This window comes from Dermochelys coriacea, chromosome 9, assembly GCF_009764565.3.
Source record: "Dermochelys coriacea isolate rDerCor1 chromosome 9, rDerCor1.pri.v4, whole genome shotgun sequence".
In the NCBI taxonomy this organism is placed as follows: domain Eukaryota; kingdom Metazoa; phylum Chordata; order Testudines; family Dermochelyidae; genus Dermochelys; species Dermochelys coriacea.
The window spans coordinates 63089767-63114796 of NC_050076.1; the positions used below are offsets into that span (position 1 = coordinate 63089767).

Sequence of the window (25030 nt, forward strand, 5' to 3'; positions counted from 1 at the left end):
GAAGGAGAGCCATTGAGGAGCTTGTGAACTAACAGAGAACAGTAAGCTCTGAGACACAGGCTGCATGGGTGAGCCACCTTGTCTGCATTTATGCACGCAAGTGCTTTTCATAATCACTTCACCAAAGCCTTTGGGATCAAAAAACAGCTATTCAGCTGAGCATGAAATGGGAAGAATTCATTCAGCTTTGGGGAAACAATCTGATGCAGCCATGGCAGATGAAATAACTGAAGCCATGTATTGCTAGGAAATGCCTGGAAAGATTCCTGCAATTCAAGACAGACCTGGCAAGGTGCAGGCAGTTACGTTTTGTAGACTGAAGGTGCCAAGGACACAGATTTGGAAGACAGGGTAGTGGGTTGCTGCCTGCAGCTGGGACTTGTGGCAGGGAATCAAGAGAGTGGGAATGATCTAACAAAGCCAAGAACAATGTAGTTCTGTCAAGTCTTCCCAAATGAGTCCAGTGTCAAATGGATGCTCTGTAAAGAGAATGGAAATATGGAAAGGAGACCGTGACTGCAGCAGAAGGAAAGTGGGGGGGATAGTTGGAAGTGATGCTTTGGGGAAGAAAACCAAAACCCCACCGTGACTCAGGAACCAAGGATGTATAGAGAGGAAAGCAGGAGCATACCTGCATTCAGAAGGGATGATGGGATATTTGCCCACCCAAGGGAGCCGGAGGTGGGGATCTCACACCACAGGAGAGCCGCAAAGGTATACGTGGGTAGGTTGATGTCCAGCAGGCTGATCCAGTGGGAATTCTACTAGCAGAGCCATTGTGTTGATGGTTTCAATGTCACTTTTAGCCACTGTTCTATCCCTTTGTCTCTGGGTGACGACGGGCACACCAGAGCATGACTACACAAATGATCCTATCCAAAGAATACAACACTGACCAATCAGGGGCAAAAGGACACAGGTGGAATATTTTACAACAAACACTAACCCTCAAGAGATGGAGGAAGCGCTGGTTCACGTGTTTGATAGCGTGCCCTTACATTAAACGGACAGTCACTTTTGCCGCTTGGCCCCTACAGACTCCATCACAGACCATGGGACAGAGAGGAAATGATGACTGGGAAGACGAGCACCCACCCACGGCCCATATCAGTGATGTTAATGGAGACGACCCTAGGAACAGCTGAGGAGTTTAAAACTATTGTGGTGACCTGATCCTAGATCCAGTTTACCTCCTGGTGTAATTTAGAGCATTCCTAGCCCCGCTGGCTATGGTCTGTAGGGATTGCTTGGATGCAGGACATTCCAGCCATGCCTAATTTTTCCCTGGGGGAATTCCCTTTACACCAGGGGCTGCAGGCTGGAAAGGGGCACACACCGGCTCTTTGCCAGCCATAGAGGGGCTGCTTTTTGGCTGATCATTGTGAGAACAGTGCAAAGGACCTGGAGTGGGGCTTGGGAACGAGCCCCTTGGGTATGAATTATTCCTCCACCCTCAGACCATGCTGTGGGAGCAATGTGTTTCCTAATGCCTCAATGCATGTTGTAAAATATATGTAGACCAGCAGGTCTGACAGCCATGGAAAGTGCCTTTCATTCCACTTTAATTCCATTGCAGCAGATTACTACTTACTATCCATGCCCCTGACAGCAATGGGAAACGGCATGGTTTAGCAGTCACTGAAACCATCAGACCAATATGAAGCACTGTGCAAACAACTTCCTCCCATTACAGGGAGCAATTTATGACACAACACTCTTGGATTCACCCAACGCTTCTTCCCGCTCCTCCCCACACATTGTGGACTTGGATTATTTTTTTCCCTCTTTTCTGTTGGGGAAAATCTAAATGAAACATTGTTTTGGAGTCATTTTGATATTGATCTCTGCATCCGCCTGAGCTCTCCCATGCCTTATGGATGCTGTAGGTTTTTGATCAACTGTGTATTAAAGTCAATACACTGTTCACCTAAGTAAAGTTTATGCATACATTTGTGTTTGTAGGGTTGGCAAAAGTTAGCACACTTCAGGGAAAAACCAGTATCACAGAATGGTTCTGGGCTTCACCTGCACTACCATACAGACAGCGTTGCATCTCTGGCTCTCTGATGCCTGCAGAAATGCCTATGCCTCCCCACAGCAGAGATTTATCTGTGAATTCCTCAAGGGGAAGCCACAAAGACCCCAAAGCTCTGAAGTGAATAAGCAGTATGGAATAAAACCTGCAGCAAATGGTGATACAATGCCCACCTGATGTAAATCAGCATAACTCCTCTACAGGCAATGGAGCTTTGCCAGTTTGCACAAGCTGAGGACTTGGCCCACAGACGAGAGGGGAAAACCCACTCAAGGAACTGATAGTTTGGGGAAGGGGGTGGGGGTACAATTCCTCTGTGTATCCCACTTACAAATCAATCCCTGTCCCTCAGCACTGAATCACTTACATTCCTTTGTTCTTCCCAGCAGCAACATTCTGGCCAACTCGAAAAAAGCTTTGATTTCCCTCTTGTAGAGTCTGCTAAGATTCCAGGCATAGACCTGGAAGGAGAAAGAATGGGTGGAAATGCCAGTGGGTCTCTCTCCTGTCTCTGTGCAGCTCCCCATCTCAACCACTACTGAGCCATTCTCAGCAGTCTCTACACTGTGCCTGATACAAAGCCTACTGAAGTCAGTGGAAACATTCCTGTGGGCCTCGATGGGCTTTGGATCAGGCCTTTGGGAGAGCTGTGGAACTGACTGTAAAAACCTGGGAAGGGAAGAACCCAGCTGCTCAGCACTGAAGCCCATTCTAAAGTCGTGCTGTTCGCTAGCTTCAGCGACCAGGGTTGTTGAACCGCGAAGACTCTGGCACCCAGACTATGCCACAGCAAGCACACTGTGCCGTGGACAATAACATCAGCTTGGACTTTGTCTTCCATGAGGGTGAGCTCCAATGTTCCCTCTAATCTTTGACAGGCCGTGTGCGCAAAAAATTTCTTCTGTGCAAATTGTTGGGCTTCTGTGCAAATTTTTGTGCACGTGGTGTTTCGCCGTGTCTGCGGGATTTAGGATCTGTGTGCACGCACACGCGCACAACTTAGAAGGAACAGTGGTTCTACCCCTAAACATGAAAGCACAGCTTCTAGCATCCTTCCCCTTGTTTTCAGCAAACAAGACAGTCCCACGGTAAGGAGCACACTTTTTCATTGAAGGACTATCTGCCTTCCAACTGCACACTTGGCTTTCACAAGCTATGTAGCCTCAGAGGCGGACAGTACTTCAATGGGAAACCTCGAAAGCAGAGATACTCAGACCTCAGTGAATCAGGAGCCAAGTCAACGATCAACATTGCCCACAAGAGCCACTGTAGTGTGAATTCATTGTTTCATTTAATATAAATAAAATAAACTCATTCCTATATATATGCTTCTCACAGCAAAATGACTAATCAAGCATTCTATAACTGGTTAAAAACACTGTAAAAGCATCCTGATTGGTTAAGAATGAAATCACGCAGTGTTTTAATACCATGTGCTGCAAAGAGTCGTAGGAGACTCATTGAAGAGCCACTTGGGGCTCCCAAGCCTCAGTCTGAGGATCACTGCTCTAAAGGGGAGCAGCAGGGAGCAGTGCTACTGTTTTCTTAGTCTGAGCAATGGAGGAGTGCCCCAGCATGGTATGAGGGGGTGCTGTCTTTCTGGTCAGACATAGGTACTGGCCTTCATTGAATACTGAGGGGCCCTTGTGTGTTTGATACTCTCAGGGATCAAACCTCATCAGGGATTATTTTATCCCACTCTGATGGTTGCTATGCTGCAGGGCTGGGACTCCGATCTGGGTTCAGTCCCTGGCTCTAACATAGATGCCTATGCAAATTTGGGTAGTTCACTGTTAAAATGGGGATAACACTACCTTTGCCTGTCTTGTCTACTGAGGCTACGAGCGTCTCTAAGCAGAGATTCTGTCTGTTACTATGAATGTGCCCATGGCCTAGCATCATGGGGCTCTGATCTCAGCTGGGGAAATTCAGATAATGATGACTATTCTTGAATAGTGTCCTCATTCAGAAAACAGGGCATAGCTTTAAGCCAAAGCCCAAAAGACTTTACATAAAATACTGTTGTGAATAAAAGTGATATTTTCATAGTTATTTCTTCATTTAATCTCTATATGGCCACGTCTATATTAAAAGACCACAGCTTAGATTGCCAACCCAATTAAAAACATCCCACTTAAGTGGAATAATATAGGATTATTTATTGTTACCCCACCATGGCTGATGTTGCACTGGATATTTCAGCTGCGAGGCCATACCTTTGGGAGGTCATGGAACAGGATCGGGTTGGCATTCTTCAGCCAGGCCATAAGTGGAGTGTAAGGTAGCAGGTCATCGTGGTAGGGCCCATGGGTGGGTGAAATTAGCTTGCTAGCCAGCTGCATTCGAATAGGAACTTGACCATTTCCCTGAAACAACAGAAAGAGCAAAGCCTAGCTCAATAAAATCATTCATATGCAACACTTGGCAAATTTAAATGAATCTCTTCTGGATTGCTTGGGAAGCTCCAGTTCTGAACAGGGACGCTGGAACAATTTGTATAGTGGGGGTGCTGAGAGCCATTGAATCAAGCTGTAAACCCTGAATATAATGGAGACTGCTTTAAGCCAAGGGGCGCGCCATGCCCCTACATCTAGCACCTATGGTTCTGAAAACATTTGAGAAGCCATAAGTTACTTGAGAGAGCAATGTTAAAAACCACTATGGCCATGTATCTATACTTACTGCTTTACCAGTACAGCTATGCTATGCCAGCAGGGTGGATGCAGTTTATGGGTGCAAAGCTGGGCTATTCCCAGGATAGCTTATTCCATCACCACCACCCTTCAAAGAAATAAGCTATTCTGGTACAGCCAGTATAGCTGCATCTACACTAGAGGCTTTTGCTGGCATAGTTATGTTGGTGAGGGATCACACCTCTTCACGCCACTGACTGACGTAGCTATGCCGGTAGAAGTCTATACCTATGTTGCATCCAGTTGTAGGGGAACAAAGGTTCTGGGCTGAACAAAGTGATAAGCTGGGAATGTCTGGTCAATCTGCAGTGGGAAACTAAACTGAGAAGCCCCATTTGTGATGCTGGATCTTAGCGGGAGAAGCAGCAAAAAGTTTGTTCATCTTAAATTCAGCGTCTACTTATGAGGACCACGTGCAATCAGATCTGCACAGGTACAAGGATCTGGATAGGTGGACCTGACTGCAGGCCCAGGATAGCATAGTGCAGGCTGCTGCAAGGCATTCTCTCAGGCTGCTAGGGAGACAAGTTGGGGGAGGAGAAGTTGAGGGGCAATTACAATCTCTGGCCCTCACCATTTTCAAAGGGAAGTTTAAAAGGGAGGGGAGAAAACAGGGCATTGGCAAAGCAAGACATCATTCAATAAAATAACCCTTAGTATTGACTCCAAGCATAAATCCTTGCGTTATGTGTGTGATTAGTCATACTCGGAATCTAGAAAACTAGATATGGGCCTTTTAGCAGTGAGCCATAGTTAACACAGCTATTTCCAACAGCACAGTAGAGCAGTGGTTCTCAAACGAGGATACGTGCACCTCTGGGAGTACACAGAGCTCTTCCGGGGATACATCAACTCATCCAGATGTTTGCCTACTACAAGCTACATTAAAAAAGCACTAGCAAAGTCAGTACACACTAAAATTTCATACAGACAGTGACTTGTTTATACTGCTGCTGTATATTATACACTGAAATGTAAGTATCATATTTATATTCTTATTAATTTATTTTATAATTGTATAGTGAAAATGAGAAAGTGAGCAAATTTTCAGTAATAGTGTGCTGTGACACTTTTGTATTTTTGTGTCAGATTTTGTAATCAAGTGTTTTTTAAGTGAGGTGAAACTTGGGGTATGCAAGACAAATTAGACTCCTGAAAGGGATATGGTAGTCTGGAAAAGTTGAGAGCCACTGCTGTAGAGTACTTAGAATCCAATCTCTGCAGACAATAATAGCCAATCATGGGCCTGATGGAGTCTCATCTCAATATGGTCACAGCTGCATGAGACCAGAATCAGGACCCAGGTCTGTTTCTGACAAACAATATTCAATAATGACATGGTAAGGACTACTTTAGTCTTTCAATAGGCATGAGAAGGAGGAAACGTGACCCAGATTTCCGTGCTCTTAGGAATGGAATTTGAGTCCCACTCCAGAGAGAGAACCCTGAACGGAATGTCTATGCTCTCCTGGAACTGACCCCTTCTCTTTTACAAACCTCTGCTTTGTCCAGTCCTAACTGAGTAGATCCCCTCCCAAATCTAATGTAGATGTTTAAAGGTGACTTTTTGAAGGGATTTGGGTTTGTGCTACCCCCTCTTCATATATAAAGAAAGCGAGAAAGGCGTTGTTTTCCTTTCCCTGCCCCCGCCAAAATAGGAGATTTCTGCTTATTTTTTAATTTAGCAATAGCAGGAGTCTCACACTTCAAATGAAGGTGCAAATAATTTGAGACTTAAAGACATCCTTTCTCCGAAGCATTCATTAGGCTCCGAAGTTAAATGGTTGTGGACAAAAACAAAGTTATAAACAAGCTGATTAATATCCCTTCCTTTCTCAATTGCCGCAACCAGGACACAAGGAGGGGCAAGCAGAGGCACGTGCCCTCCACCTTCAATAATCTGCCTGGGGCACAGAACTTCTCTTGCCCCAGAGAGCTCCTGCCAGGGCTGGGGTGCTGGGGGCCAGCAAACTCCTTGGGGTGGGGATGGGGGTGGGCACAAAATGTGTCTCTCCAAAAGGGGTCAAAGTTAAATTCCTGCGCATACCCCTGGCTGCAACTTTCAGTCTCTTCCCTCTTGTGATGTTATCATTTCATTAGTTTCCTGTAAACGTAGAGTCCTACAAGCTAATTGGGACCTAAGTTTCTAATGTCTATTGGAAATCGGGGAGGGACAATCACTTCTTTAAAAACAATGTTGTTCAGGGTTAAGCCTTTTTTAAATTTGTCTGCGATAAGACAGTGGCATGGGAGGACAGTTCTCCAGATCAGTAAATATGTGCAACACTGCCCCCCTGTAAAAGAGTCAATCCAAAGGTTTGTTTAGGTGTGTCTAAAAAAAGGGCTGGGGAAGGCACCGGTGTCTTTTAACTCTTTCTGTGCCCGTTTTTAGGGTAGCACTTTCTATACCTCCAACATTGCTTTGCCAAAATAGTAATTCCTTTCAGTGTTTAACACATACCACGGCAAGCTTGGGGTTAACCTACCTGCAGTTCAAAGATGCTTGTAATTTGGCTGATGAAACTGTTTTCAAACTTCTGCTTCAGCGTTTCAAACATGATCAACTGTTCTGCTATGGCCTGCAGCTTCCGGTAACCTTGAGTTAAGGAGGAGAAGGCTGACCTAACAAGAGACTGCACATGCAGCATAGTGCCCAAAGACACATCAGTCATGAAAGTGACAAATATGACAGGTCTCAGAGACATGCAATTTTGAAGAAATACTCTCATCCAAACCCAAAAGGAGTGAAATATTCACTGCAGCACTAAAATAAAGATAGCGTCTGAGTTTAAAAAAATATGCATTCAACGTACACCGCTAGCTGTCCGTCTTCATGTGCAAATATCCAGTTTTTGTACGATGCACTCACTGCCCTTTCCTGCACAAATGAAGCATATCACTGCACCCATGGGGTTTTGAAATCAGACCCACAGTGTATTATTCTATAGGAACAAATAATTCCCCAACACTCATATAAATACAACTGGGCTGCCTCTTGGTTCTGTGTTTAAAAACAAGCTTCTGTTAGCTCTTTTCCTAAATATAAGACCAGATAAGCAGTCAGCATATAGATGGCTCCTGGCTGCACACTGCTCCAATGTACTTAGGGAAAAGGGAGCTAAAGCTTAACTTAAGCTTGCTCTAGCAATGCTTTCCCCTACCCCATAATATATACAGACAGAGAGTGGGCTGGCTAATTCTATGACCTGGAGGAGTAGAACCCTTTCCTTCTGATTTCTTTCTTCACGAATATGCACTGATGGGGCTGGCCTGGCAATCCCAACCTTTTCCCTTGCTGTGAAAACAGCAAGTTCAGGATGACAGACAACACCAGAGTGTGCTTGTAAGGTCGGTCAGAGGTTGATCCTGAAGGTCTTACAGTAACCTCCAGCATGTCTCCTAGAAGAGCATTACCATTTACAAGTAGCTCCCCCAGCTAACATCTGGCACCGGCACCATCCACTGTCAGAAGGCAGGATACTGAGCTAGGTGGACCATGGGTCTGACCCAGTATGGCTGTTCTTATGTTAACATGTACCCCCACCACGCTAACCACATTCAGCTCTCCATGATCATCAGACCTGTACCACTGAAGATCCCAACACCCCAAACTGGCAGGTCAAGGCCACTTTAGGAGTGGAATACCATTGACTGTCAGCCCAAGTAATTGACTGAGAACAGAACTCACTAAGAATGTGGGGAGATGAAATTTGGTGCAGAGAGAAAAGTTTGAGGTTTTGATTCCAGTCTAACAGGGGTTTGTGTTGAAGTAAGAAAGCAGGATATACATCCCTCACATCAGAAAATAAAGTGAAGTAATGTCCCATGAGTGCATGGCACTTCAGATGGGACTGGAGGAGAACAGACAAGTCAAGTGAAGCCTGGGAGTGGTGGAAAGGTCAGGTCAAACACAGGGGTTCCTGCGCTGTAGCCAGTTTTATGTCTGAGAATGCTGAGGCCCGAGGAGGTGAAGTAACTTGAACAATGAGTCTGGGATCTCATACTCATTCCTTCCAGGATTTTGCTCCAGTTGAGTGTTAGAATTCAGGGCTTCCTTCTGTTTTGGAGCTTTGCCTCAGCCAACCTGCAGGTGAAGGGTTTGGGGCAGTCCCTGGAAATCCAGAAGGCCATGGTTCAGAGGAGCACCTGATGGCCCAGTGATTCAGTGAGCCTATGCAAAGATTGGACAATACAGTGCTGTGCTCTGTGGGCAGCTCACGTAACTGTAAGCCAATGGGGCTGATAAGGCACAAAAGGTAGCGGTTAGCTTCTACTCCTACTCACTGGGCTGTATCTGAACGTTCATGCAGCTGGAGAGAGCTTCCGCTGCTGCAATGCAGGCCTTCACTTTGCTGGGGCTAGAGAGGTCACCCTGGCTCAGAACCTGGCGGTGCTTCTCAGTAAGGTCCAGGTTACTCTAATCAAAAACACAAGAGAACTGATTTAATGCATGCTGCCTCCCTATCCCTCCTCCCCTCACCAGCATCTGAGTTTGGTGTCCTATACCCTCTCTGTGCACATATGAAAGATGGGCACTCTCACTATTTTAAGTGGCACAGTGCTACATTAAACTGCCAGGCTGCATTCTCAGTCAAATGCATCGTGCTGCCATTTCCCCTTCAAAAATAGTAGTGCACCATAAAAACAGCAGCACTCCCAAATGGGATCATGGCAAGGGAGAGCCTAGGGACCCAAATCACAGAGCAGGGCTCCACAGTGCTAGAGGCTATACAAACACATAACACACAGACAGTCCCTGCCCCCAGGAGATTACAAGTTAGAGAGGATTGTTGGAGTCCATGAAGCCAGGGGCAACTGCTTTAGCATCCGATTGCTGCTTCAGCAGCAGTGCAAAAACATCATGTCCGTGTTCTTGTTCCCATATGAGTGACATATTTATAACAGGAGAGACAGCACAATCCTGGAAGCTGATTGGCTGGTGAGGAGATAAGAAGAATTTCAGGCAAACATGGTCCAGAAAAATCTAACATTTCTCTCCCTTCCCCTACCACAAATATGACCCTTGTTGATAGTATCTGCATCCTGTGCTGCAATGCAATTGAAGAGTTAATGCTTTAGCTGTCGCTCTGCCCAGGAGTAGTGTTGAGGATCTGTGTCATTGCTGATAAAGCACTGGCCTTTGTTGTGAACTCATGGGCCTCTCTGTGCTCCTTTCGGCTGCATGGTCAGCTAGCAGCATGACGCATCCAGCTGTCTGTGTTCTGTGAGACCCTCTGCTTCCAGCCATGTCACTTCTGCTGTACCTGGGCCACCCCCCTCATTTTAAATCTGAGCAGTGTGTCCATCACCATAGTATCTAGGCCTCAAAGAATTGCCCTGCTCCCTCACTCCTAAGCCAGACAGGCTGGGAGCCCTGTGGAGGCAGGTCTGGATCAGGCTCCCTAAGTCCAGTGGGAGTCTGTCCTCTGACTTCAATGGGCCATGCATCAGTCCCTCTGTGACTTCACCTACCGTGAGGAAGAGAATCTCGCTCATCAGCTTCTCATGGTTGGAGTCTATCTGGTGCAGCAAGGAATTCCCCTGCTGGATGTGATCCATCTGCTGCTTCACACTCCCCAGCAGCTCATCGTAAACCTGCAAGGTCTCCTCCACTTTGGCAACCTCTGCCAGGGCCTCGTCGATGGAGCCCATCAGCAGTGTCACCTGCTTCTCAGAAGAGATGATGGCCTGGAGATTGGCCTGTGAACAAGAGAAGCAGAGTGCTCTGGTACAGCACAATGCCAGTGCAGTGATGGGTGCTGTGGTTGGCTTAAACCATGGTTACACTCACATATATGCAAACACTTTGATCACTAGCAAGGATCAAACACAGGGACGTCTGCAAGAAAGCCACCAGGCCTCTGTCACTTGGGCCATAACAGAACTCCTTTTGTGGCAATGTGCAACAGCTTGTTAAAATGACTGGGGTCCACCACTAGAGGTAGACATTGTGTGTGTGTCTCTCTCTCTCTCTCTCTCTCTCTCTCTGTCAGTGTATCATATTTATAGCCAGCTAAAATAAAATGCCTTTGGATTACTGCTATAGCAGCAGAGGTTTCTGGAGACCATGCCATGCCATGGGGTTCTGCTGTGTTCCCTGCAAGGTTCTGAGGGTCCGACATGTCCACAGCACTAGCTCAGAATATGAAGGCAAGTAGCGTGGTGGCTTCTGAACCACTCATGCAAACACAAGGCCCTTCCCTAGATACAGCCTTTGAGGGCCTTGAAGTTATATTATGCCAGGGAAATGTTGCCTGCTGGGTGTGGGTGAAGCACATTCCTTGTGTATTCATACAAGCTGCCAAGCTCCATGGCATTTTGTAGTAGCCACCTTCCTTCCCACTCTGAGGAATTTTCCTGCCGCCTTAAGTGGGACTGCTGAAGGGAATCCAAGATGGCAGTTCATGGGTGGGGCTATCTCAATTTGTGTGCTGTGAGATTTCATGGGACCTGTGCCATCCAGGGAAGTATCACAAAGTAGGTCCACTCCCATAATAATTTCAATCTGACACATTGTCTAAGGGTCACATGCTGTCCCAACAGCACAGACTGGACAGCCAGGTCTTGCACTGGAGAGATCCATTGGATTGAGAGAGGAAGTGAACAGGGGAGAGGTTCTGCTTCTGTATATTCAGTTTAAGGCCATATCCATCACACACACACATGTGCTCGCAACCTCACCCGCCCCAAGACACACACAGGAAGGCTCTATGCTGCTTTCTCTCCAACCTGTCCATGCCTCTGCTCCTTAATGCAGCTCCCTGGGCCCTCCGATTCCAGGCAGCTGCTGCAGAGTGCCCCACAGCCCCTGAGCTGGCTGCTGCTCCAGAGAGATGGTGGAGAACAGGAGGCCCTGCAAGAACCCCAGCCACTACCAGCCCAAGGAGGAAAAAGGAAATAGCAACTCCAGCAAAGTAGCTGGAACCGTCACAGCTACTTCCTCGAGTAGACTCCACAAAGAGCAGAAGAAAGAAGGGTGCTGTAGGGCTGGTGATGGCACCTGGTTTTCCTACAGGGCCATATGTGCTCTGCTACTTCCTGCACCTTGGGGGGGGGGCACACTGGGGGAAGCAGCAATGACTGGCTCATTGCCCTGCTGGAGCTCTTGCTCCCCTCCACTTCCCAAGGGTGAGTGTGGACTCCAGGGCACTACGTGACCCTATAGCCAGCTTTACCCATGGCCATAGTTCTCTGCATTCCCACAAAAGTGTCTGATCCAGGCCATCATGAGAAGGCACGCAAATTCCTAGCCAATAGCTGTCACACACATGGCTTCCTATTCTGATGGTGGAATTAATGAAGTTAAATCATGCATGACGTGTACATATATATAAGCAAATGGGAGGCACTATTAGCCTCAGGAGGTCTTAGACATTTGCTTTGACAGGCCATGGAGCTATAATTGCTTATTAATCATCACTGACAAGATCTGTCAGAGATTAACTGGTTTTGAAATGGTAATTATATCATAGTCACTAGTTGAAACACCATGTTGGGTATCAAATAAGATAATCGATAGATATAGGCCTGGGAGGATTGCGGTTTCTGGCCTGTTGCTTTTCTCTTTTAAATTAGTTTGTCTTTGTTAATATTAAAATTAGGTGATGAGTTTTTTATTAAATAAAAAGCAACATCAACAGAAGCATCTGTGCCCCCACAGTAAACACAGGCAGTGCTTTGCAATCATGAAGGTCACAAAGGAAAGAAGACGGAGGTTCTGTAAATCAACAACAGGCCTGGCTTCCTAGAGAAGCTAGAAGGGGCTGTGTCATGGGGTGTTCACCCCACACCAGAAAGGAAGGGGTTAAAAGCAGCCTCAGGAAGCAGTGCAGGGAGCAGCCAATCAGAGAGAGGCTGCACAGAGCAGCCAATCAGGGCCCAGCAGGCTGATGTAAAAAGGAGCTGCTGGGCAGAGCAGGGTCAGTTGCTGTAGGGAGCCTAAGGAGAGAGGACTGTGTTCCTAACAGCCTGCAGGAAGGTAGCACCTTGGACAGAGCAGGGGCTGGCTGGCTGGCTGGCTGCTGGAATTTGTGGATTGGAGGTCCTGAGAAGAGTGCAAAGAAGGTGCTGGTGCCCATGGGGAAGTGGTCCAGGGAATTGAAGCAGTTCTAATGGAGAAGTTAAAGAGAGGCAGCAGGAGGTCCCTGGGCTGGGCCTGGAGTAGTGGATGGGCCCAGGTCCCCTCTTCTCACCACTGGGGGAGTGGCTTGACAATAGAACTGGGAGATACTCCTCCCCCAGTCCCCTGCAAAGGGGAAAACATGGATGGTGACATGGCTGGAGGGCTGAGTCATGATAGAGGACACTGCCGTACCTGGACTGTAGGAGGAGAAAGCGCTGGGAGTGGCACTACCAGGAGAGGGTGTGCTGGCTGAGAAAGCTAATCTGTGTGATGGTGGATAGGAAGTGCCACTCTGGTGAGGGAATTCTGTCACAAGCTGCCCTAGACCCAAAGGAGGTTAGTCTACAGAGCCTCACTGAAGGAAGACCTCATTGCTGCTCCCCTGAAGGGATGTGTTGGCCGTCACTTCCTGCAGCTCCCATTGGCCGGGAATGGCAAACTGCAGCCACTGAGACCCAGGTTACCTTGATAACCTCGGAGCGGCAGCGAACCAGCGGAGCAGCGGGGACAGCAGAGCAGCTCACAGCAGGAGTTTGCCTGGGACTGGTAAGTATCCGAGTGTGTGTGTTTGCTTGCTGAGGAAGTATCCGAGCGTGTGTTTGCTGGGAGGGAGCCTGAGTGAGTGTCTGATTGGCTGCTAGCCTGCAGGGGGCGGGCATTAGGGTGTCTGTGTGTTTGCGTCAGGGAAGCCTGGCTGTTTAAAAATAGCCGGAGCCTCGCGAACCAGCTGAGCGGCAGCGAACCAGCGGAGCAGCGGGGACAGCAGAGCAGCTCACAGCAGGAGTTTGCCTGGGAGTTCGCCTGGAGGGAGCCCAGTGAGGCTTACATCTTGCCAACGTCTCTGAGGAAGCTCCGTAGTAGGTAGGTGATATGGAAGGGGGGAATTCAGCTGTTGTGACCTGCACTGGATGTGCCATGTTTGTCTTTCTTCCACAGGACAGAAGCGACTTTGTCTGTACAAAGTGCAAGCTGGTCTCCATATTGGAAGAGAAGATTGAAGGTCTGGAGCAACAGGTAACGACCCTGCGTTGTATACGAGAGACTGAGGATTTTCTGGACCAAACTCAGGATAGCCTTCTAGGGGCACAAAGCTCTAAAGATGTAGAGCAGGTTGCACAGAGGAGCCAAGAGGCCAGTGAAGAAGCTTGGCAACATGTGACCTCCAGAAGAGGTAAGCGGAATGTCCGGGTTCCAGTAACACAGACACAGGTAACTAACCGCTTTCATGTTCTCTCCACAGGTACCAATGCGGAGAGTGGACCAGATGATATGTCTGGGGGGAGAAAGCGGAAGGAGACTCCGCTGGTTGGGAGGCATGAGATGCGATGTCCTGAGGTTGGAGGTTCCACGACCACCACTCCCAAGAGGAGAAGGCGGGTGGTGGTGGTCGGGGACTCTCTCCTCCGGGGGACTGAGTCATCTATCTGCCGCCCTGACCGGGAAAACCGAGAAGTCTGCTGCTTGCCAGGGGCTAAGATTCGTGATGTGACGGAGAGACTGCCGAGACTCATCAAGCCCTCGGATCGCTACCCCTTCCTGCTTCTCCACGTGGGCACCAATGATACTGCCAAGAATGACCTTGAGCGGATCACTGCGGACTATGTGGCTCTGGGAAGAAGGATAAAGGAGTTGGAGGCGCAAGTGGTGTTCTCGTCCATCCTCCCCGTGGAAGGAAAAGGCCTGGGTAGGGACCGTCGAATCGTGGAGGTCAACGAATGGCTATGCAGGTGGTGTCGGAGAGAAGGCTTTGGATTCTTTGACCATGGGATGGTGTTCCATGAAGGAGGAGTGCTGGGCAGAGACGGGCTCCATCTTACGAAGAGAGGGAAGAACATCTTTGCCAGCAGGCTGGCTAACCTAGTGAGGAGGGCTTTAAACTAGGTTCACCGGGGGAAGGAGACCAAAGCCCTGAGGTAAGTGGGAAAGCGGGATACCGGGAGGAAGCACAGGCAGGAATGTCTGTGAGGGGAGGGCTCCTGCCTCATACTGGGAATGAGGGGCGATCAACAGGTTATCTCAAGTGCTTATATACAAATGCACAAAGCCTTGGAAACAAGCAGGGAGAACTGGAGGTCCTGGTGATGTCAAGGAATTATGACGTGATTGGAATAACAGAGACTTGGTGGGATAACTCACATGACTGGAGTACAGTCATGGATGGTTATAAACTGTTCAGGAAGGACAGGCAGGGCAGAAAAGGTGGGGGAGTAGCACTGTATGTAAGGGAGCAGTATGACTGCTCAGAGCTCCGGTACGAAACTGTGGAAAAACCTGAGTGTCTCTGGATTAAGTTTAGAAGTGTGTGCAACAAGAGTGATGTCATGGTGGGAGTCTGCTATAGACCACCGGACCAGGGGGATGAGGTGGATGAGGCTTTCTTCCGGCAACTCACGGAAGCTACTAGATCGCATGCCCTGATTCTCATGGGTGACTTTAATTTTCCTGATATCTGCTGGGAGAGCAATACAGCGGTGCATAGACAATCCAGGAAGTTTTTGGAAAGCGTAGGGGACAATTTCCTGGTGCAAGTGCTAGGGGAGCCAACTAGGGGGAGCGCTTTTCTTGACCTGCTGCTCACAAACCGGGTAGAATTAGTGGGGGAAGCAAAAGTGGATGGGAATCTGGGAGGCAGTGACCATGAGTTGGTTGAGTTCAGGATCCTGACGCAGGGAAGAAAGGTAAGCAGCAGGATACGGACCCTGGACTTCAGGAAAGCAGACTTTGACTCCCTCAGGGAACAGATGGCCAGGATCCCCTGGGGGACTAACATGAAAGGGAAGGGAGTCCAGGAGAGCTGGCTGTATTTCAAGGAATCCCTGTTGAGGTTACAGGGACAAACCATCCCGATGAGTCGAAAGAATAGTAAATATGGCAGGCGACCAGCTTGGCTTAATGGTGAAATCCTAGCGGATCTTAAACATAAAAAAGAAGCTTACAAGAAGTGGAAGCTTGGACATATGACCAGGGAAGAGTATAAAAATATTGCTCGGGCATGTAGGAAAGATATCAGGAGGGCCAAATCGCACCTGGAGCTGCAGCTAGCAAGAAATGTCAAGAGTAACAAGAAGGGTTTCTTCAGGTATGTTGGCAACAAGAAGAAAGCCAAGGAAAGTGTGGGCCCCTTACTGAATGAGGGAGGCAAGCTAGTGACAGAGGATGTGGAAAAAGCTAATGTACTCAATGCTTTTTTTGCCTCTGTTTTCACTAACAAGGTCAGCTCCCAGACTGCTGTGCTGGGCAACACAAAATGGGGAAGAGATGGCCAGCCCTCTGTAGAGATAGAGGTGGTTAGGGACTATTTAGAAAAGCTGGACGTGCACAAGTCCATGGGGCCGGACGAATTGCATCCGAGAGTGCTGAAGGAATTGGCGGCTGTGATTGCAGAGCCCTTAGCCATTATCTTTGAAAACTCGTGGCGAACGGGGGAAGTCCCGGATGACTGGAAAAAGGCTAATGTAGTGCCCATCTTTAAAAAAGGGAAGAAGGAGGATCCTGGGAACTACAGGCCGGTCAGCCTCACCTCAGTCCCTGGAAAAATCATGGAGCAGGTCCTCAAAGAATCAATCCTGAAGCACTTAGAGGAGAGGAAAGTGATCAGGAACAGTCAGCATGGATTCACCAAGGGAAGGTCATGCCTGACTAATCTAATCGCCTTTTATGATGAGATTACTGGTTCTGTGGATGAAGGGAAAGCAGTGGATGTATTGTTTCTTGACTTTAGCAAAGCTTTTGACACGGTCTCCCACAGCATTCTTGTCAGCAAGTTAAGGAAGTATGGGCTGGATGAATGCACTATAAGGTGGGTAGAAAGCTGGCTAGATTGTCGGGCTCAACGGGTAGTGATCAATGGCTCCATGTCTAGTTGGCAGCCGGTGTCAAGTGGAGTGCCCCAGGGGTCGGTCCTGGGGCCCGTTTTGTTCAATATCTTCATAAATGATCTGGAGGATGGTGTGGATTGCACTCTCAGCAAATTTGCGGATGATACTAAACTGGGAGGAGTGGTAGATACGCTGGAGGGGAGGGATAGGATACAGGAGGACCTAGACAAATTGGAGGATTGGGCCAAAAGAAATCTAATGAGGTTCAATAAGGATAAATGCAGGGTCCTGAACTTAGGATGGAAGAATCCAATGCACCGCTACAGACTAGGGACCGAATGGCTCGGCAGCAGTTCTGCGGAAAAGGACCTAGGGGTGACAGTGGACGAGAAGCTGGATATGAGTCAGCAGTGTGCCCTTGTTGCCAAGAAGGCCAATGGCATTTTGGGTTGTATAAGTAGGGGCATAGCGAGCAGATCGAGGGACGTGATCGTTCCCCTCTATTCGACACTGGTGAGGCCTCATCTGGAGTACTGTGTCCAGTTTTGGGCCCCACACTACAGGAAGGATGTGGATAAATTGGAAAGAGTACAACGAAGGGCAACGAAAATGATTAGGGGTCTAGAGCACATGACTTATGAGGAGAGGCTGAGGGAGCTGGGATTGTTTAGTCTGCAGAAGAGAAGAATGAGGGGGGATTTGATAGCTGCTTTCAACTACCTGAAAGGGGGTTTCAAAGAGGATGGCTCTAGACTGTTCTCAATGGTAGCAGATGACAGAACGAGGAGTAATGGTCTCAAGTTGCAATGGGGGAGGTTTAGATTGGATATTAGGAAAAACTTTTTCACTAAGAGGGTGGTGAAACACTGGAATGCGTTACCTAGGGAGGTGGTAGAATCTCCTTCCTTAGAGGTTTTTAAGGTCAGGCTTGACAAAGCCCTAGCTGGGATGATTTAACTGGGACTTGGTCCTGCTTTGAGCAGGGGGTTGGACTAGATGACCTTCTGGGGTCCCTTCCAACCCTGATATTCTATGATTCTATGATTCTATGATAGGCTGCAGGTTGCCCACCACTGCCATAGGGGCACCATGCATACCTGTCTGTCCCACACATGGTGCCATTTTAGGAGAGGCATCGCTTGAAGCTGGTGGGCTTAGCCTCGGCCAAAGACAAAAAGACCCACAGTGGAGCAGGGAAGATTCAGTGGAGCCCTAAAAAAAACAAAGACCTGAACACTGGGCAAAGAGCCTGCCACTTGCTCCTTGAACTCTAATAAAGTCATGTATAAAGAGAAAAGAGGGCAAGCTTTCCTACAAGCGCCTGATGGGAGTGATGACTGACACCACTGAGCTTCTGCTTGCTCGACACCACTGAGCTTCTGCTTGCTCAACCCCACTTCCCTGCCCACGCTCAGAAGGAACTGAGTAGCATTTGGGGCTTTGTGGTTCCATGCAGGTTCTTATCTCAAAGACCCACAAAAACTAAGGCAGGCAACTCTTCCTCCTGCTCTGAAAGATCTTGGAAGCTGCCGGATAACAAACCAGTGTAATTTCCCCATTGCTGCTCAGTTGCCTTTTGAGTCTCAGATTTCTAGCCTCACTGCCGTGGCTCCAGGCTACGCTCCACAAGGTTCCAACTGACATATTGTTTTTTATTAAGTGCTACTAAATTATAGCCATAAACCTCCAGCAAGCCTGTCACTGCTGTCCCTTCTGATTTTCTTATTAGGGCTTTTCAGAGCCTTGGGACTTTGCCTTTAGCAAAGTGGCACCAATCAAACTGGCAGGAGAACTGCTAGAAGGGACAGCTCTCTGGAGAAATATTGCTCAGGTAACGATAATAACTCTACTGCATGAGATGTCTCAGAGTTTCAGAAACGCATGTGGATTTAAGAATGCCCTGGAAATCGGTGAGTGAACTAGGGTATCAAGGTACGAACTGGAGCTCCAGGCCTCACAAATACAATGGCCACCGTCTCACTTGCCACAAAATTTTAGCAACATTTTGTTAATGTTTGCAAAGTGCTTCAAGATCCCTAGATGAAAGGTGCTCTAGAAGAACAGTGTCTATTGTTGTTATGCTGTAGGAAGTATATGAGCATATGCATGACTCGGTTGTACACAATAATATTAATACTTTTTGATAAATGCCACATTTATATTTATCAAAAGAATAAGTGTTAATAATTATTTATCGTTTAACGGTCCTTCTAAAATAATGCACTTTGCAGCACCTTTCATTTCTAAGAACTTAACCAATATTTATTATGTACCCTTGGAAGATAGATATTGCTATCCCTAATTTACTGATAGGGAAATTGAGGCACAGAGCAGTTATGTGACTTGCTCAGGAGCACTCAGATGTTGTTTGCTGTTAGAAACAGACCTCAGGAGTTCTGCTTCTCAGATCTAAGGACTACATACCAAAGCACAAAGAAGGCACGCTGGTATGAAGTGACATAGAAACACAGGTTCGGAATAGAGCAAACATAAAGAAACACAAAGCAAAATGGATTTAGGATTTTGTGGATTCTGATAAATTTTAGGTTATTTCTTCTATTGTTTTGGTGTTTTTTTTTTAGTTATTTAACTATAAAATCCAGTGGAACCAGAAATGTTGCTGCATTGCAAGTGCTCTAAATCAGTGGTTCTCAAAGCAGGTCCGCCGCTTGTTCAGGGAAAGCCCTTGGCGGCCCGGACCGGTTTGTTTACCTGCCGCATCCGCAGGTTTGGCCGATCGCGGCTCCCACTGCCCGCGGTTTGCCGCTCCAGGCCAATGGGGGCTGCGGGAAGGGCAGCCAGCACATTCCTTGGCCGGCGCTGCTTCCCGCAGCCCCCATTGGCCTGGAGCGGCGAACCACGGGCAGTGGGAGCCGCGAGCGGCCGAACCTGCGGACGCGGCAGGTAAACAAACCGGTCCGGACCGCCAGGGGCTTTCCCTGAACAAGCGGAGGACCGGCTTTGAGAACCACTGCTCTAAACAGGCATCTCAACACATTCCCTCCAGTACTTAGAGACATAAGATGTCTTCCAGGGAAATGAAATAAAATACAGGAACATTACATACATGGAATAAAACACAGCAGCTTTTTCTTTTCCACATGTAGTGTCTCCTGTTATTTGAGCCTCTCGCCTATCAATCATTCCCTTGCTCTTTCACGTTACCTCATCCTCTCGCCTCCCCCTCAATTCCATTCTTTCCTGGTCCTCTCCTCCCAGCCTTCCCCCTCTCCATGTCTCTCAGGCCTTGTCCTCACTGGGTTCTTACCTCAGGGAAGTTCACACATGCTAACACCCCCAAGGTAAAAAAAAAGACACTTTGTTTTGAGCAGTAAAAACAAGGTCTCAAGAGTCCCCCACCTTCTTCCCTCTCTTGTCCCAAAGAAGTCTATCTCTCCTATGCTCTGCTCTTCAGTTTTACCCCCCTCCTCTATTCCCCCTCTGACACTGTAACCCCTCTCATAGTTTCTTTCCTCCCCTCTCCCCTTGCTGGGCTGTTGCTGTTGAATGCCTATTTTCCCCCTTTTCCTTTGCCTCATCCTCCCCCCCCCCCCCCCATAGGGGCTGCTGAGTGTGCAGAGTGGGTCCCTTGTTCTTCTGTCCTCCTTGTGCCATCTACTTGCAGCCATGCTAGCTCTTCGCTCTCCTCCCTCACGACCCTGAGAGCCCCATGGACAGGGAGACCTTGATTTCAGGGGCAGTGCTAGCACCACGGGCGGCAGTCTGGTTGCCTCTCTTTCAGGTACTCCAAACAAACCAAAGGACCTGTATGCATGAGCTATCTCTATGGGCCTGGGAAATACCCATGGCTTTCATGAGACATCATGGTGATGAATGTAACAGAAGCTAGTGGGTGCTGATCCCTTCCATGTATTAACCCTTTATAACTTGCCCCAAGTCATTTGACTGTTGCCTGGAAATACACCCCATTCCCCTGGCAGCATTGCCATGCGCTGGAGAAGCAATGTCTTTGAACTCTTTAGAGGAAGGGGAGAGGTATTTACTGCAGCAACACCATCTAACAGCTGATCTCTGCTGCAAACTAAGGGTGTGTCTACACTGCAAAAAAATGGTGTTCTTAATTCAGGTTAAGAGTTGTGCTGGGGTAGCAGTGCAAACACAGCAACTCAGCTTTCAACTCAGGTCAGAAGCTTGACTTCAAGCCTATATGTCAACTCAGGGTGCTAACCCATTAAAAGCTGAGTTGTCCTATCTTCACTGCTATTTTCACCCAAGTTAGCTAGCACAGGTTAGCTGATCTGAGTTAAGAGTACATTTTGTTTTGCAGCATAGACACACTCTGTTACTTTGAGGGCAGCTTCCAATAGGGCCTATATATCTGTTCTCCCACGTGGTGAAAGAGAGCCCCAGTGCGGTGCAAAACACTATTCAATTAAAGGCAGTGGCAACATTCCCACTGACTTCAGTGAGGCAAACTTTTGACCCTAAATTGCTGTGTGTCCTAATAATTGGTTTCTTAGCTCAAATAAAAGAGCCAGAGCTCTCTATGGGCCTCATCCAATTTCCAGTTAAGTCAACGGGATTCTTTCCCTTGACTTAGGTGGAGTTGGCCCAGGGCCTAAGCAAATACCCGAGATGAAAGTCAGAAAGCCTCAGCTGTCTTGCCCCTCACCTCATCCAGCACCTGGAGGTCTTTGCTCAACTTCTCTGCAAAGACCATGGAATTATTCACTATCAGCTCATTCTCCTCCATCAGCTTCAGCATGTCAACCGTTTCCTTCGGTGTCATCTCTTGGTAGGCACTGTGCTCGGCCTGGTCCCCAGCCTCTGTGGTGGCATTTCCAACCTCTTGTAAACTCTGTTTCCCTGCATGCATGGGGGAGATTCATTGATGACCACAGCATTCTAGTTACTTTGTTGTATCAACCTTTCCTTTCTGCGGAGTCTAATCAGTTCCAGTCACTCACAAGTGACATGGGTACAACACTCTTAGCCTACTTTCCAGGTGATATTTATTTATACTGGAAGAAAATCACAGCATGTCCTACTACCATTCGTCTCTGGGGAGGCAAGGATCAGGGCTGGGCTAGCAGGGCACCGTTGCAGTTCAGGCCTAAGACATGTGGGCAAACTGGAGTTTGGATGTGTCCCTGCCTGCTCCCACCTGAAGCAAGGGAAAGCCCACATGGTGATGAGGTATCTGCAGGGCAGCTGCGGGATCCAGAGATGCCCCCACCATTCCAATATCCTCAGATACACTGACAGACACATCCAAGAGACAGATGCACCCCCATGTATCTCAATAGATGCACTGATTGGTAGCATTCCCCCAATAGGTAGATGGCCTCTTTTTAAGCTGATGCTGTTCCCCCACCTCCACCCTTGCCCAGCCCAGATACAGCTATTAGAGGCAAGATAAACTGTCCATTTTTCATTCCAGCCCAGCACTTTCTCCATGTGGCAACAGTCATGGGAATAAATTAGCCTGCTCTATAAATACTCTCTTAAGCCTGAACTCCCTGGATGAGTGATTCCTTCTCTCTCTGTCTGTGACTCTCTCTCACATTTCATGCAACAGGCCCTCAATCCTCAGCCTCCCCTTCCCTCTTCCCTGCTGTCACTGGGAATACAATGAGCTTTGTCTCAATCTGACCTTTCCACCAAACTAACAAGGTGACACCAAGGGGAAAAAGGAGATCCCGCTAACTATCCACACCTATACAATTGCAGTGGCTTAGCAGTCAAAGTATATCTAGTAAAGGCACATTTATCTGACCTCTGACCAACCAACAACCCTCATTAACTAAAAGACAGCCATAAAGGACATGTGTGTCTCTGGCAGCCAGGGCTACTGTGCAAGGATCAGAGGGGAGGAAAGGAGAAAGCACATGCTCATATTGCTGTAATTGTAACTAATGGTCCTGCTTAGCTTCACTCTTGCTGGCCAAGACTAGCTCTGTTACACGGACTGTTTCTGTGGTCTGAATCTGATTTCTCTGGGTAAGGCCTGTCAGCTTGTGAACTCAGGACTGCAGAGCTGGCAGATAGCAAACACTGTCCAATAGCATCTGAAACCAACTTGCACTCCACTATCCAGAATCTGCTGCCAGCACAGACCTCAGGAAGTCCCAACTGAAGGGGTCTGACAGGCAGCAGATAGCTGATAGCTTCTGATTGGCTTCCCACCCTGTATAAACCCACGGGGCATTCCAGGAAGTATCCAGCAGCAGTGTAACTCTCCTGTAGCTACCATTCTTATTCCTGCCCTTGAACTCTTGTCTTTGACCTTGGCTTGATTCAGACCTTGCCTGAAATGTGACTCGGAGGCTGATCCGGATCCTTGGCATCAACCCCGGCCTAGAACTTGACTACAAACTCCTTGGCTTCTCTAAGCCTCAGTCTGATGCTGCTTGTGACTGCCCTTTTCAGGATCCTGATACTCCCTCTGTTCTTTTCGTTGCACCATGCATGCCTTAGATTGCTTTGAGGTGAAGTCATTGGGTATGCCCTTCAAGGAAAGGCAGCCTTTTGACAATCAGGGAGAAAATGGTGCCTGTTCTGGAGCACAGTTGAGGCAATCCATTAAAAAATCCCTTCCCCCAGCCCCCAATAAATGGGGTCAGGAGGGTCACAAAAAATGCCAAGGTCCCACAAAGCGTGACAGGAATAAGGGACTGAAGCTTACAGGGATCAAGGCAGAGAAAGCCACTCCGCACAAGTGTGACAAGAAGCCATAATTACCTTCCAGTATGCAGGAGGGGATGCTAACAAATGCAATGCTGCTGGAGAGGTATCGGCGGTTCAGCTTCCACAAGCATCTGATAAAGGCATTCTTCTCATCAATGCTGACAGCTGTCCACTTGTAAACCTTATCAAACTGCAACTCAAACTCCAGACATTCCTAGACACCAATTATAAGAGCTGCAATTAATTACATTGCTGGCTATAAGGCATTTACTCTACGCTATGTGATACAATTTAACAAATGTGCTGAATACTGTAAAAGAGAAGACATCCCATGTAGCTAATGCAGCAGGCTCCAGTGTCAAACTGATTGCTTAGCTAACGGAGCATGGGATGAGCAATTTTGGAGGGCTGTAGCTCTGAGATTAGGATTTTTAATGCGACCACAAGGTCACCTTGCAAATGAAGAGTCTGACATAGAGTTAATCTGAACTGAGTTCACTGATACAGAGAGTAACTTGATTTTAACAGTTCAATAGCGATGAATCGTGTCTGCATCCATGCCACCTTGGGTGCTGATTGTGTCTGCTCTCATAATCCAAGCTGTGTTGGGCGTGGCTTTCAAATAGAGGGGTGCTTGCTAAGGAAAATTCAGATGCTGCTGTAGGTCTTGGTGATTCAGCTTGCAGGTAGGGGATGTTGTGCCAGTGGAGGTACTGCCCATTGAAGCTAAGGTCCTGATATCTTGTGGAGTAGTAGTGTAGCCTAATGGATAGTTCTGTAGCCTAGGACTTAAAGAAGCTGTGTTCTGTTCCCTGCTTGGGTATTGAGTGATTCTGGGCAAGTCAGTTCAGCTCTTTGTGTCTCATTTTTCCCATCTGTAAAATGGGGATAACATAAAGTGCTTTAAGATCTACAGCTGAGAAGAGCTAGGCATTATTATGAACCAGATTTTCATCCTCCTCTTGCTACCTCCCCTACTTTGTTACCCACTACTAGCTGTGTCATGTCAAATATTCTGTGAGCATTGATGGAGCTGCAGAGGCATATCTGTGGGACGAAGTTAACTAGAAGTCTTATTACCTTCCTGGCAGAATCAGTCCTCTGGTATATTTCATACTCCTTTAGAGACTCAGGCCAGCTCTTGGCATGTGTTCATACAGTTTCTGGCTGGTAGTCAGATGCAATTTTTCCTTGAGGTACCCTTTTGTTGGGAGAGTTTCCCGTTTTATAGTACCTAATTTCCCATCAGAGGGCACCAGATGGGATCCAACAGGCATAGCCACATGACTTTGTGAATAATTATAAGCAACGTGCAGACGGTGAGAGTGTGGCAGATACAGGGATATTTTTGGAGAGTTGTGATTTTAAAACTACTCTTGGGGCAAAGCCCACAGAGTAAACACAGAATGTATCTGTCCACTGAGGAAATACCCTTATTGGTCCTAACCCAGGTCTGAAATCTGAACCCTCTATTTCCCCAGCAGTTCAGATCATTGGAGAGAAGTTCCAAAAATGGTTTGCCCCATCCCTGTGCTTAACTCTCTCTGCCATGATGCTGCAGCATGTACAATTCTGTGGAGCATCCTGAAACATTCCTGACATTCTCTGCTTCATGCTAAGGAAAGGACACTCTGTGGAAATATGCAAGCACACTCCAGCAACAATGAAAGGGTGAGGAGCAAGCCAACATCTCCTTTATGGACACTTAATTTGG

The 25030-nt window shown here is 47.7% G+C and overlaps 1 protein-coding gene across 1 annotated transcript in view; it reads right to left on the minus strand.

Moving 5' to 3' along the window:
- The window catches only part of LOC119861882 (exocyst complex component 1-like), a 61163-nt gene that overhangs the window by 23861 nt on the left and 12272 nt on the right, over positions 1–25030 (minus strand). Inside the window, exons 4-10 of the mRNA XM_038417619.2 lie at positions 23371–23530; positions 21302–21495; positions 10201–10428; positions 9013–9145; positions 7215–7324; positions 4252–4401; positions 2403–2496 (exon numbers count right to left, since the gene is read on the minus strand). Of these exons, the coding sequence (XP_038273547.1) occupies positions 2403–2496; positions 4252–4401; positions 7215–7324; positions 9013–9145; positions 10201–10428; positions 21302–21495; positions 23371–23530 (1069 nt within the window). The remainder of the gene's footprint in view (positions 1–2402; positions 2497–4251; positions 4402–7214; positions 7325–9012; positions 9146–10200; positions 10429–21301; positions 21496–23370; positions 23531–25030) is intronic.